Source organism: Triticum dicoccoides, chromosome 3A (assembly GCF_002162155.2).
Source record: "Triticum dicoccoides isolate Atlit2015 ecotype Zavitan chromosome 3A, WEW_v2.0, whole genome shotgun sequence".
NCBI lineage: Eukaryota > Viridiplantae > Streptophyta > Magnoliopsida > Poales > Poaceae > Triticum > Triticum dicoccoides.
The window spans coordinates 93,245,316-93,260,093 of NC_041384.1; the positions used below are offsets into that span (position 1 = coordinate 93,245,316).

Below are 14,778 nucleotides of genomic sequence, written 5' to 3' on the forward strand. Positions count from 1 at the left end.
TTCGAGAGAAACTTTTCCTCGAGAAAGGACCCGTTTTTAGAAACAATCAATTTTGCTTCCGGATCCGAAATAGGAGGTATACCAAACTGTTTTGGGTGTCCTATGAAGATGCATTTATCCGCTTTGGGTTCGAGCTTATCAGGCTAAACCCTTTTCACATAAGCGTCGCAGCCCCAAACTTTTAAGAAATGACAGCTTAGGTTTCTCTAAACCATAGTTCATAGGGTGTCGTCTCAACGGAATTACGTGGTGCCCTATTTAAAGTGAATGCGGTTGTCTCTAATGCCTAACCCATAAACGATAGTGGTAATTCGATAAGAGACATCATGGTTTGCACCATATCCAATAGGGTGCAGCTATGATGTTTGGACACACCATCACACTATGGTGTTCCAGGTGGCATTAGTTGTGAAACAATTTCCACAATGTCTTAGTTGTGTACCAAACACGTAACTCAGATATTCATCTCTATGATCATATCATAGACATTTTATCCTCTTGTCATGACGATCTTCAACTTCACTCTGAAATTACTTGAACCATTCAATAATTCAGACTTGTGTTTCATCAAGTAAATATACTTAGAATCTACTCAAATCATCTGTGAAGTAAGAGCATAACGATATTCACTGCGTGCCTCAGCACTCATTGGATTGCACATATCAAATGTATTACTTCCGACAAGTTGCTCTCTTGTTTCATCTCACTGAAAACGAGGCCTTTCAGTCATCTTGCCCATGTGGTATGATTTGCATGTCTCAAGTGATTCAAAATCAAGTGAGTCCAAGCGATCCATCTGCATGGAGTTTCTTCATGCGTATAAACCAATAGACATGGTTCGCATGTCTCAAACTTTTCAAAAAAATGAGTGAGTCCAAAGATCCATCAACATGGAGCTTCTTCATGCGTTTTATACCAATATGACTCAAATGGCAGTGCCACAAGTATGTGTTACTATCATTACTATCTTATATCTTTTGGCATGAACATGTGTATCACTACGATCGAGATTCAATGAACCATTCATTTTAGGTGCAAGACCATTGAAGGTATTATTCAAATAAACAGAGTAACCATTATTCTCCTTAAATGAATAACCGTATTGTGATAAACATAATCCAATCATGTCTATGCTCAACGCAAACACCAAATAACAATTATTTAGGTTTAACACCAATCTCGATGGTAGAGGGAGCATGCGATGCTTGATCACATCAACCTTGGAAACACTTCCAACACATATCGTCATCTCACCTTCACCTAGTCTCCGTTTATTCCGTAGCTTTTTATTTCGAGTTACTACCACTTAGCAACCGAACCGGTATTTAATACCCTGGTGCTACTAGGAGTACTAGTAAAGTACACATTATAATGTATATCCAATATACTTCTATCGGCCTTGCCAGCCTTCTCATCTACCAAGCATCTAGGGTAGTTCTGCTTCAGTGACCGTTCCCCTCATTTCAGAAGCACTTAGTCTCGGGTTTGGGTTCAACCTTGGGTTTCTTCACTAGAGCAGCAACTGATTTGCCGTTTCATGAAGTATCCCTTTCTTGCCCTTGCCCTTCTTGAAACTAGTGGTTTTACTAACCATCAACAATTGATGCTCCTATTTGATTTCTACTTTTGCGCGCGAATAGCTCAAGGATCATCATATATATCCCTGATATGTTATAGTTCATCACAAAGCTCTAGTAGCTTGGTGGCAGTGACTTTGGAGAACCATCACTATCTCATCTGGAAGATTAACTCCCACTCAATCCAAGCGATTGTAGTACTCATACAATCTGAGCACATGCTCAACGATTGAGCTTTTCTCCTTAGTTTGCAGGCTTAAGAAACTTGTCAGAGGTCTCATACCTCTTGACGTGGGCACTAGCCTGAAATCCCAATTTCAGTCCTTGGAACATCTCATATGTTCTGCGATGTTTCAAAAACGTCTTTGGTGCCTCAATTCTAAACCATTTAGCACTACACACTGAACTATCATGTAGTCATCAAAACGTGCATGTCAGATGTTCGCAACATCCAAAACTGACACTTGAGGTTCAACACACTGAGCGGTGCATTAAGGACATAATCCTTCTGCGCAGCAATGAGGACAATCCTTAGTTTACGGACCCAGTCCACATAATTGCTACTGTCAACTCTCAACTAAATTTTCTCTAGGAACATATCTAAAACAGTAGAACCAAAGCGTGAGCTACGACATAATTTACAAAGACCTTTTGACTATGTCCATGATAATTAAGTTCATCTAATCAAATTACTTAATGAACTCCCACTCAGATAGACATCCCTCTAGTCATCTAAGTGGTACATGATCCGAGTCAACTAGGCCGTGTCCGATCATCACGTGAGACGGACTAGTCATCATCGGTGAACATCTTCATGTTGATCGTATCCACTATACGACTCATGTTCGACCTTTCGGTCTCTTGTGTTCCGAGGCCATGTATGTACATGCTAGGCTCGTCAAGTCAACCTAAGTGTTTTGCATGTGTAAATCTGGCTTACACCCGTTGTATGCGAACGTTAGAATCTATCACACCCGATCATCACGTGGTGCTTCGAAACAACTAACTTTCGCAACGGTGCACAGTTAGGGGGAACACTTTCTTGAAATTTTATGAGGGATCATCTTATTTATGTTACCGTCGTTCTAAGCAAATAAGATGTAAACATGACAAACATCACATGCAAATCATAGAGTGACATGATATGGCCAATATCATCTCGCACCTTTGATCTTCATCTTTGAGGCGCGGCATGATCACCTTGGTCACCGACATGACACCATGATCTCCATCATCGTGTCTTCATGAAGTTGTCTCGCCAACTATTACTTCTACTACTATGGCTAACGGTTAGCAATAAAGTAAAGTAATTACATGGCGTTTGCAATGACACACGTGTCATACAATAAATTAAGACAACTCATATGGCTCCTGCCGGTTGTCATACTCATTGACATGCAAGTCGTGATTCCTATTACAAGAACATGATCAATCTCATACATCACATATATATAATTCATCACATCCTTTTGACCATATCACATCACATAGCATACCCTGCAAAAACAAGTTAGACGTCCTCTAATTGTTGTTGCATGTTTTACGTGGCTGCTATGGGTTTCTAGCAAGAACATTTCTTACCTACACAAAAGCCACAACGTGATATGCCAATTTATATTTACCCTTCATAAGGACCCTTTTCATCTAATCCGATTCGACTAAAGTGTGAGATACGGACACCCGCTAGCCACCTTATGCAACTAGTGCATGTCAGTCGGTGGAACCTGTCTCACGTAAGCGTACGTGTAAGGTCGGTCCGGGCCGCTTCATCCCACGATGCCGCCGAATCAAGATAAGACTAGTAACGGCAAGTAAATTGACAAAATCGATGCTCACAACAACTTGTGTTCTACTCGTGCATAGAAACTACGCATAGACCTAGCTCATGATGCCACTGCTGGGGATCGTTGCAGAAATTAAAAAAATTCTACGCATCACCAAGATCAATCTATGGAGAGACTAGAAGCGAGAGAGAGGGGAGTGCATCTTCATACCCTTGAAGATCGCTATGCGGAAGCGTTACAAGAACGCGGATGAAGAAGCCGTACTCGTAGCGATTCAGATCGTGGTTGATTCCGATCTAAGCGTCGAACAATGGCGCCTCCGCGTTCAACACACGTACAGCCCGGGGACGTCTCCTCCTTCTTGATCCAGCAAGGGGAGAGGAGAAGTTCAGGGAGAGCTCCGGCATCACGACGGCGTGGTGGTGGAGTTTGCAGTTCTCCGGCAGGGCTTCTCCAAGCACTACTACTACGAAGGAGGTGTTGGGGAGGGAGAGGGCTGTGCCAGGGGAAGGGGTGTGGCTCTCATGAGCCTCCCCACTATATATAGGGGTGGAGGGGCTGGTTTCTTGCCCTCCAAGTCCATTGGGGCGTTGGCAAAGGTGGGGGAAAGAAATCCCATCATTTCCTTTCCCCACCGATTGTTATCCCCCCTTTTTAGGGATCTTGATCTTATCCCTTCGGGATATGATCTTATTCCTTCTAAGGGGGGATCCTGGTGCGCCTTGACCAGGGGTGTGGGGCCTTTCCCCCACTACCCACGTTCATGTGGGTCCCCCCATGCAGGTGGGCCCCACACCGGAACCTTCTAGAACCTTCCCGGTACAACACCGAAAAATCCCGAACATTTTCTGGTGGCCAAAATAGGACTTCCCATATATAAATCTTTACCTCCTGTGACATCCGGGATCTCATCCAGGACTCCGAACAACATTCGGTAACTGCACACTAATTCCCATAACAACTCTAGCATCACCGAACCTTAAGTGTGTAGACCCTACGGGTTCGGGAATCATGCAGACATGACCGAGACAGCTCTTTGGCCAATAACCAACAGCGGGATCTGGATACCCATGTTGGCTCCCACATGTTTGACAATGATCTCATCGGATGAACCATGATGTCAGGGATTCAATCAATCCTGTATACAATTCCCTTTGTCAATCGGTACGTTACTTGCCCGAGATCCGATCGTCGGTATCCCAATACCTCGTTCAATCTTGTTACCGGCAAGTCACTTTTACTCGTTCCGTAACACATCATCCCGTGATCAACTCTTTGGTCACATTGAGCTCATTATGATGATGTCCTACCGAGTGGGCCCAGAGATACCTCTCCGTCACACGGAGTGACAAATCCCAGTCTCAATTCGTGCCAACCCAACAGACACTTTTGGAGATACCCGTAGTGTGCCTTTATAGCCACCAGTTATGTTGTGACGTTTGGCACACCCAAAGCATTCCTACGGTATCCGGGAGTTGCACAATCTCATGTCTAAGGAAATGATACTTGACATTAGAAAAGCTTTAGCAGACGAACTACATGATCTTGTGCTATGCTTAGGATTGGGTCTTGTCCATCACATCATTCTCCTAATGACGTGATCCCGTTATCAACGACATCCAATGTCCATGGTCAGGAAACCGTAACCATCTATTGATCAACGAGCTAGTCAACTAGAGGCTTACCAGGGACATATTGTGGTCTACGTATTCACACATGTATTACGGTCTCCGGTTAATACAATTATAGCATGAACAATAGACAATTATCATGAACAAGAAATATAATAATAACCATTTTATTATTGCCTCTAGGGCATATTTCCAACATATATATGTGGGGGGGGCACCGCAAGAACACACATCAACAGTTGTTAGCCGTGTGCGGAGTCCCCCTCCACAATTTACGCCTCCGGTCACATACATGTAGTGCTTTGGCGAATCCCTGCGTGGATCACTTCACCATCACCGTCATCAGGCCGTCATGCTGACGGAACTCTCCCTCGACACTTTGCTGGATCAAGAGTTCGAGGGACGTCATCGAGCTGAACATGCGCAGAACTCTGAGGTGTTGTACGTTCGGTGCTTGATTGGTCGGAACGAGAAGAAGTTCGACTACATCAACCGTGTTGTCAAACGCTTTCGCTTTCAGTCTACGAGGGTACGTGGACACACTCTCCCCCTCTCATTGCTATGCATCTCCTAGATAGATCTTGCATGAGTGTAGGAATTTTTTTGAAATTGCATGCTATGTTTCCCAACAGGAGGCTCTATGGGTCACCTCATATTCCGGGTTATGGCAGGACTGCAAGGAGAGACCAAGGGCCCAGGGCTAGACCCGGCAGGAGGCCGGCTTAAAGGGAGCCCAATGGGCCGGCTCACGGAGACGGTCCAGGAAGAGGAAAAGTTCCCTGACAAGGGAAGGAAGACCAAGACTAGTATCCGGCTTGTAATAGAAAAGAGACTAGTTGTAGTCCTACTAGGACTCTACATGTAAGCCGGCCCCTTTGTAACGCCCCGAGACCGATGTGCCAGGTTTCTTCCAGTTATTCGCTGTTATTGCCTTGTCATGTGCTTGCGTGTCATGCATTGCATATCATGTCATCATGTGCATTTCATTTGCATACGTGTTCGTCTCATGCATCCGAGCATTTTCCCCGTTGTCCGTTTTGCAATCCGGCGCTCCTACATCCTCTGGCGTCCTCTTTTGCTTCTTTTCATGTGCTGGTACTAAACGTTCTCGGATTGGAGCGAGACTTGCCAAGCGGCCTTGGTTTACTACCAATAGACCGCCTGTCAAGTTTCGTGCCATTTGGACTTCGTTTGATACTCCAACGGTTAACCGAGGAACCGTAAAGGCCTCGTGTGTGTTGCAGCCCAACACCCCCTCCTAAGTGGCCCAAAACCCACCTAAACCCCCTCTATCATCTAGGTCGTTCGATCACGATCGCGTGGCTGAAAACCGCACCTCATTTGGAGTCTTCTAGCTCCCTCTACCTATAAATATGTGCTCTCCTTCGAAATCTCGCGGATGAAACCCTAGCTCCTTCCACCTCGCGCCACCGGACAAAATCTCCCACGCCGGACATGTCTGCGCCGCTGCCACATCATCCCGCCCGCCTCCTCTCTCTCCCCACCTCCGCGGCCCGCCCCGGGCCGCAATGGGCCCGAGCCGCCCGCGCGCCGCCTTCTCCTCACCCGCGCCCGCACCTCCCGGCCGGAGCGCGCGCCGCTGCCTCCGCCCTACTCCGGCCGCCACCTCGACCGGCCACCACCCCGCACCTCCCCTCACAGGACGGAGCTCGCCCGCCGCCGCCCGGCTTCCTCCTCGCCGTCGTGAGCCCCGCGCCTCCCCGCTCCTTCTCCGGCCAGATCCGGCCGCGGGAGGGCCGGATCCGACGAGCTACACCCTCCGGCGACCTCCATCTCCACCACGGCGGCATCTCCGGCGAGCCTCGGTTCGCGTGCACGAACCCTAGATCTGAGAGAGGTTGACTTTTTGCCCCGTTCCAGTATTTTTTTAGCGTTCTTCATCGCATCATAACTCATCAACCGTGGCTCCGTTTTGGGCGTGTAGCATATAAAATTGTTCGTCTCGACGAGTACTTCATTTCATTCCATTGCACCATGTTCATTTGAGTTCATCTTGATGCCCTAAATGCTGTTGCAAGAGTGCTAGTTTATATTAGTTTCAGATTCTTATCAGAGTTTGAGCATTTGTCATTTTTGCCATGATTAATGTGTGCCTCATATGAACTTGAGCCCTACATGTGTTTTGAAGTATGCCATGCCATCTTTACAGGGGTGTATGCCATATATTTTTGTGATCTTTGTGGTGACTAGCACAAGCATGCAAAGTAGCTCTCGTAATGTTGCTGATTTCAGGGACTTGGAAATCTTCTAAGTCTTTGTCCTGTTAATATTTTTATGCCATGTATTCATGTTGCTACAGAGTGATCCATGCCTCTTTTGAGCATGATCAGTAAGGATGTTTTGTAGATATTGTTGTGATCTATCCATCCATGTCTTTGTTTGCAATTATGGAGCAACCTATCTTGACTCAATCGAGCTCTACTTTTGCTACAAAATGTTCCTGGCAGGATGTTTACGTGTTAAGCATTTTTGCCGAGGTTGTTGTAATTGATCCATGCATGCTATGAGGTTGTTCTTGCCATGTTTAGCTTCTATGCCATGTCTACTTGTTGGTTGTATGCTTAGTTTGTCATGCAATGCTTTGTGGTGAGTGCATCGAGCTCGTAAACATGCCTACGTGAATCTGTTTTGCCATGTTCCAGTTTTCTACTAAGTCTGAATCTGTTAACGATAATTGCTATGTTCACATGGTTGCCATTGTGTTTTCTGATCCCTTTTGTCTTATGGTCGGTAAGGGACTTTTGTTGTATGCTTTGAGTAGCTCCATGCCATGCCTTGCTTTGCCATGATATGTTCCTGTAGCATGTTGATATCTTGCTCTAAACATTGCTTCCTGATGTTAAATTCCTGACATGTTATTTCCACTAAGTCTGTGAACCTGATATCTTTTGCACTTTTGCCATGCTTGTTTGAACCTGCTATTGAGTGAATTAGCCGTAGCTCAGTGTTCATCTTTTGTCAAGCATCTTGACGGGATCCCTGCCATGTGTTTTGTTGTTATGTTAGAATGCAGTAGCTTGTTGTTCTTGAGGCATTTAGATGGCCTCGTGCTGTTAATTGCAGCTCGGTGCCATATTTGTTTTGCTTGTCATTTGCAAACCGTGCATCCGATTCCGGTGATCTTTATATCATTTTCGACCGAAATCATCTCATCTTTCCAGTGGCACTCTTGGTTTTCCAAGTTGAGGCCTGATTCAATCTTTCATTTCCGAAACATGCATATGCATCGCATATCACATCCCGCATATCATGCCATGTTTTGCATCATGTTGCTTGTGCATTGCACGTGGTTGATTGTGTCTCCCTTTGCTTGTGTTCTTGCTTTGGGTAGAGCCGGGAGACGAGTTCATGTTCGAGGTACCAGTTGAGTTCGTTTACGAGGATCAAGCTTTTCGTCTTCTCGGAGAACTTTGCAGGCAAGATGACCATACCCTCAAAATCACTTCTATCTTTGCTTGTTAGATGCTCGCTCTATTGCTATGCCTATGCTACGATACCTACCACTTGCTTATCATGCCTCCCATATTTCCATGTCAAACCTCTAACCCACCTTGTCCTAGCAAACCATTGTTTGGCTATGTTACCGCTTTGCTCAGCCCCTCTTATAGCGTTGTTAGTTGCAGGTGAAGATTGGAGTTTGTTCCTTGTTGGAACATGGATATTTTGTTGGATATCACAATATCTCTTATTTTAATTAATACATCTATATACTGGTAAAGGATGGAAGGCTCGGCCTTATGCCTGGTGTTTTGTTCCACTCTTGCCGCCCTAGTTTCCGTCATACTGGTGTTATGTTCCTTGATTTTGTGTTCCTTACACGGTTGGGTTATAATGGGAACCCCTTGACAGTTCGCCTTGAATAAAACTCCTCCAGCAAGGCCCAACATTGGTTTTACCATTTGCCACCTAGCCTTTTTCTTTCCCTTGGGTTCTGCAGACTCAAGGGTCATCTTTATTTAAACCCCCGGGCCAGTGCTCCTCTGAGTGTTGGTCCAAACTAGAGCCCCTTGCAGCGCCCCCTCGGAGAAACTCGAGGTTTGGTTTTAGTTGTACGGAGCGCTCATACGGTGTGCCCTGAGAACGAGATATGTGCAGCTCCTATCGGGATTTGTCGGCACATCTGGGTGGCTTTGCTGGTCTTGTTTTACCATTGTCGAAATGTCTTGTAACCAGGATTCCGAGTCTGATCGGGTCTTCCTGGAAGAAGGAATATCCTTCGTTAACCGTGAGAGCTTGTGATGGGCTAAGTTGGGACACCCCTGCAGGGTTTTGATCTTTCGAAAGTCGTGCCCGTGGTTATGGGCAGATGGGAATTTGTTAATGTCTGGTTGTAGATAACATGAAACTTAACTTAATTAAAATGAATCAACAAAGTGTGTAGCCGTGATGGTCTCTTTTCGGCGGAGTCCGGGAAGAGAACACGGTCTCGTGTTATGCTTGAACGTAGGTTGTTCTAGGATCACTTCTTGATCATAGTTTCTCGACCGTGCCTTTGCCTTCTCTTCTCGCTCTCATTTGCGTATGTTAGCCACCATATATGCTAGTGCTTGCTGCAGCTCCACCTCATACCTTTTCCCTACATATAAGCTTAAATAGTCTTGATCGCGAGGGTGTGAGATTGCTGAGTCCCCGTGACTCACAGATTACTTCAAAACCAGATGCAGGGACCGAGGATACCGCTCTAGGTGATTCGACTGAGCTCAAGTGGGAGTTCGATGAGGACTCAGGACGATACTATGTTTCCTTTCCAGACGATCAGTAGTGGTGCCCAGTTGGGGCGATCAGGGACTTTGTTGCATTTGGGGTTGTTCTTTATTTTGGTTCTGTAGTCGGACCTTGATTGTATCTGGATGAATGTAATGATATTTATGCTATTATGTGACGTGGTGAGTGTAAGACAACTATGTACCTCTTTTCCTTATTTCATTACATGAGTTGTGTGAAGATTACCCCACTTGCGACATTGCTTACAATGCGGTTATGCCTCTAAGCCATGCTTCGACATGTGGGAGATATAGCCGCATCGTGGGCATTACACCCTTTAACTTATATAAGGAGGGGCAAGGGACCCCAGGAGGGGAAGTTTTAGACAGACAGACAAGTCTTAGACAAGATCAAAGTAGATGCTCTCGAGATGAGAGGTAGCGAACCCTTGTAATCAAGATCATCATCATCATGAATAACAATCAAGCAGGATGTAGGCTTTAACCTCCATCGCGAGGGGCCGAACCTGGGTAAAACTCTTGTCTCTCGATTCCGACCAACCCCGTTCAAGCAAACACCTAGCAGCGATGGCCTCACGACTAAGTCATTTTTCGAGGACATCTGTCGTGACAAAACCATGACAACAGGGCTAGAGGGATGGCTAGGGGCGGCGGAAGCACGGTGGTGGGTGGCGGTTGAGGGGATGGAGGGGCCGCAAGGCTGGCACTGGAGCGCTGGCGGCTGCGGGCGGTGGTTGTTGGCGGTCCGACCGGTGGTCTGTGGTGGAGGGAGGAAGAAATCGTCGGGAGGAAGGAGATGCACTGTGATCTATTTTCAGAAAATTGTTGTAGGTGAAAGATGATTGCTGACCGTTAGATTAGATATCAAGGGCGAAGAACCATCGACTGACCCAAATTGGGATTTCAGTCGACTAGCACTTAGCCAGTCCCTTACACTTTTCTTAGTTGTAAGAGTGGTCATTCTTGATCAATTTTCAAAGGTAAAATTGATACATCCCAAGGCTCTATGATCCAAATAAAATGACCAGTATCGAGTGATAAAATGCTCCATGCTAAATTATGGGCATCTGCATTTGAAGCTTAGTTTTCGTGGACAAAGATCACCTCCCTGAATCCATTCTCCATTTCTTGAATCTCCCTGATCAGAGAGCTATAATGGCCAAGGTCGCCTTCGCTGAGAGCACCACAACCGAGCTAGAGATTACTCTTCCAATGCATGGCGTGAGGTCTACACTAGTGAGAGCAGTCCTGTGCTGGATCCTGCCTCCTGATGGTTACATGAAATTCATTATGGACGGCGGAACTTGACCTTGGGAGGTGTCCAAACCTTCTATATGGTCTTGTTCATGGTAGTCGACGTGGACCCCAAGAATTGGATCCTATAAGCCCAAGAATTGGATCCTATAAGTAGAGGTCACCGAATACGTTTCGTTTGTCTCAAATTTCCAAAAGATGACATCATCAACATCCAATTAAAGTTGAAACTGCTCTAAACAAACCCAAGGATTCCACGCAACCCGAAGCCATATTAGTGTGAGAACTCTTACAAATTTTCCTAAGTGGAGGATCCCAAGCCCACCGATGTGGGTGCGGAGGCAGAGAGACTCCTAGTTGACCTTGCATTTTGCGCCTGAAGTTTTATCTTTTTTTCGGAAAGAGGGGAACACCCTCAGCTCCGCATCGAGTGATGCACACATCCATTTATTAAAAATGCAAGGTTCAACATCCGAGTTCAACAAATAAAATGCCAAAAATGGCTGCCCCAAGGGCAATAAAAAAACATAGGAAAATGAGCCTCATACATGAAGTTTATCCTTAGCTAACTAAAGGAAAGCACGCCCAATCTTATTGTTGTTGTGTAGCACACCAGGGGGCCGGCGAGGGGGTGATGTGGTAAATGACTTGTCAAGTAAGGACCAATTTAACCAAAGTCGCCCGACCGACCATGCTGATGTTTCTTCCTTGCCAGGAAGGAAGCTTTTAAGAACGCTAGAGCCTTCACGAAGAAATCAAGGTTTCCCTACTACATTCTCGAGCATATCAAAGACGCAGCCAAAGATTGGATCACCGCAGCGGCTAGGCACCTGAGTATCATCAATGCCGCGAGAGTAGTAGTTGTTGTTTTCTTTTCAAACGGGCTATGTTCTGGAGTTGATATGTTGCACTCTAAAACTCTTCTTAATTAATGAATGAGGCAAGCCTTTTGCCTCTGTTTAAAAAAAAGTGAATACGGTGCGGCGAAGGTTCAAGCGGAGAGAGCGTCAGTGGTTGTTTGCAGAAATATTGAAGGGACGTTTCATGGCCCATCAGCTCGTGTGTTTGGTAATCTGACTCATCCTGCAACGTTATAGGCATAGCCGTGTTGTGAAGCTTTGGTACTTGCAAAGGATTTTCAGCCACAGATAAATTGCTACCATTACATAGATGATGGATCATGAACATCATGTTTAAGTAGGCAATACTTAGGTGATGGTTTTTATAACTAGTAGTTTATGTACTCGGCCAACCCATGTAGGGAGGCACTATTGAGCTCCCTTTAAGACGGGTTTGTAAATATTTTAGAATGTTTCGCATGAGGTTTATTCCTTTTCTTTTAGTTCTTATTTTGACTTTGATTTTGATTTTATTTTATTTTTCTGTGTTTCATTTTCCATTCATGAATATTTATAAACTTTTGCTCTCGTTAATGAAATCAAAATTTTCTAATTTGTGAATATTTTTAAATTCATGTTTTTTCCAAATTCATGCACTTAAATTCACAAATTTCTTTCAAAACCAATGTATTTCTTATTATGCCATTTTATGAATTAGCAAAAAAAAGGCGGTCGTTTTTCCTATGCTAGTTTTTAGGCAATTTTCCTAAGGTAGTTGAAGCGGAAAAAAATCAACGAACATGCAGAGCCCAAACTCTATTTGTCGCCTTCTGCGCTGTTTAATTCGATTCTTGTAGACGACACACAGTGTGGGTGGGAGGGGAGGGGGATTCTTAAACATGCCGACCCATAGAGCTGGGATCTTTCCGCTTTAGGGGTACTTTTGGGCGGTTTTTTCTGTTTTTTAATAAATTGTCTGGTTTACAAGATGTGACCAATTTAAGTTTGTAAAGGTAAAATAAATGAGTGTGTTTGTTTGGAAGAGAGAAGCGCAGCGCATGTATGTAACCGTATTGTACCATGATTGAAAAGAATAATGCTAAGGACAAAGGTTAATGATTGGTAATAGGTGGATGAAGGGGCTCACCACAATTGAATTCAGGGGGAGGGAGATGATTAGTTTGGGAAGTTAAGGAAAATGTTTGTCCACTCGCAAAGAAAAGAGGAAAATGTTTGTAGAATTTTGTAGGTCTAGCATTATATTGGACTGAAAAACATGTGACCTATTGTATCATCTATCACGTTAAGAGTGCGTCGCAGTGTATTTCATTTGAGTAACAGTTCGCGAGTTACATTATTCTGGGCACCAATCTTGAGCACTCGATTAAGGGTCCGGGATCTGCCGGCACCCAGCGGAACCATAATTTTCCGCTTTCATAAGCTACAGAGAGCCGGAGGGTGAGGGTGCGGGGTAGGAACTCGCGCAGTCTGCTGGAGCGAAGGTCACGGTGCCCTTGTCGAGGTCGTACCCAACGTGCATGTTCTGCTGGGCGATGTTCCCAATGATCGACGCCGGAAGCTGCTCCGACTTCGCCGCCACCGCCAAGCACAGGGTCCCCTCCTGCACCTCCACGAACGTGTTCTCCGCCTTCAGCGTGACCGCGGCGCCGCCGCCCAGCCCCAGCGTCACCTCAGGGATCATGGCCGCAACCTGCCCATCCGGCACCCCGCTCACGTCGAAGCACAGTGGCAGGAACTTTTCTGGCGACTGGGCAGGCGGGAGCTTGATCCGCTGTGTCAGCTCCTTCACAAGTGGGTCTAAAAGCGCTTCCGGGAGGTATGTGAGCGTCGTGCCGGAGTCGACGATGACGGGGGACTGGTCCGGCGCCGCGAAGGTCTTGCTCCCGACCTTGACGGACCGGAGCTCGACGGTGTAGTATGCCTTCACTTGAGATGGGATCAGCGGCGTCGTCGCCGCGCCCGGATCCGTCACGGCGGCCCGGGAGCCGAAGTTGAGCGCGGAGGAGGCCATGACGGAGTAGGGCACGAGGCAGTAGGAGAACCTCCGGCCCAGCGAGGTGTCTGCGCCGAGCTGACTGACGAGGGAGAGGTCGCCGCCGCCGAGGCCGACGAGGCCGTCCCCGATGAACGTGCCGACGAAGGTCGTGGAGCAGCCGAAGTTGACGTGGGCCACGCGCGTCGTCCCATCGCCGCGGGCTCCCGGGGCGTCGGCGAAGGTGAAGGTCTCTGTGGAGAGGACGCCGCTCGTGTGGGAGCCGTCGCCGTAGGAGTATGAGTACCTGCACTTGGAGTCGGTGCCACAGGCTGCGTCGGGCAGCTCGCCGCACGCGCCGGAGTCGCAGTCCACGAGGCTGAACGTCGTCGAATTGGAGGGGTCGAACTGGACGCCCGGCGACTGCGCGTCCGCGTCACGGGCGGCCGCCAGACCAGGACCGTCACCTCCGGAGCTGCAATTGAGCCAGATGAGGTCGCTGCCGGTGTCGGCGATGGCGACCATAGGAGTGGGCGGCGTGCCTATGTTCACGGCCATCAGGTACTCGGACGACCTGGACGTGACCTCGGACACGAAGCCGTCAGCTGAGGGCGCGTCGGCGCGGACGTAGGAGCGCGAGAGCGCCGCGGCGCGGGCCGCGGACCGCCGCGCGGCCTCCAGCACGCGGGCGGGCGCGGTGAGCGTCGGGTCGTGGAACGGCGACCTGACCGAGTCACGGTGGATGAACTCCACGCTAAACCCATCGCCACCGCTGCCGGCGTACGCCGTGCACGCGCACAGCTGCGCCGTCAGGACGACGGCGACGAGCAGGAGAGCGCGGGATCTCATCGTCCCATGCATCGTGTCCCTCCCAGCTTGGCTCCCAAGGATTAGCTCTACTGGGGTTGCTTTGCTGCTGCTGCTACGCAGAGGGCAGTATTTATAGGCGAATTTG

At 47.3% G+C, this 14,778-nt stretch overlaps 1 protein-coding gene across 1 annotated transcript; it reads right to left on the bottom strand.

The window, feature by feature from the left end:
- Positions 1-13,119: 13,119 nt before the first annotated feature.
- Positions 13,120-14,684, bottom strand: LOC119271300 (aspartic proteinase CDR1-like). Its single transcript, XM_037553185.1, has one exon. It carries the CDS (start codon positions 14,682-14,684, stop codon positions 13,272-13,274), a length of 1,413 nt encoding a protein of 470 aa, XP_037409082.1. The 3' UTR covers positions 13,120-13,271.
- Between the last annotated feature and the right edge of the window lie 94 nt (positions 14,685-14,778).

Excerpts from the sequence above, each read along its gene's own strand:
- LOC119271300 (XM_037553185.1), bottom strand. The coding sequence starts at position 14,684 with ATGCATGGGACGATGAGATCCCGCGCTCTCCTGCTCGTCGCCGTCGTC.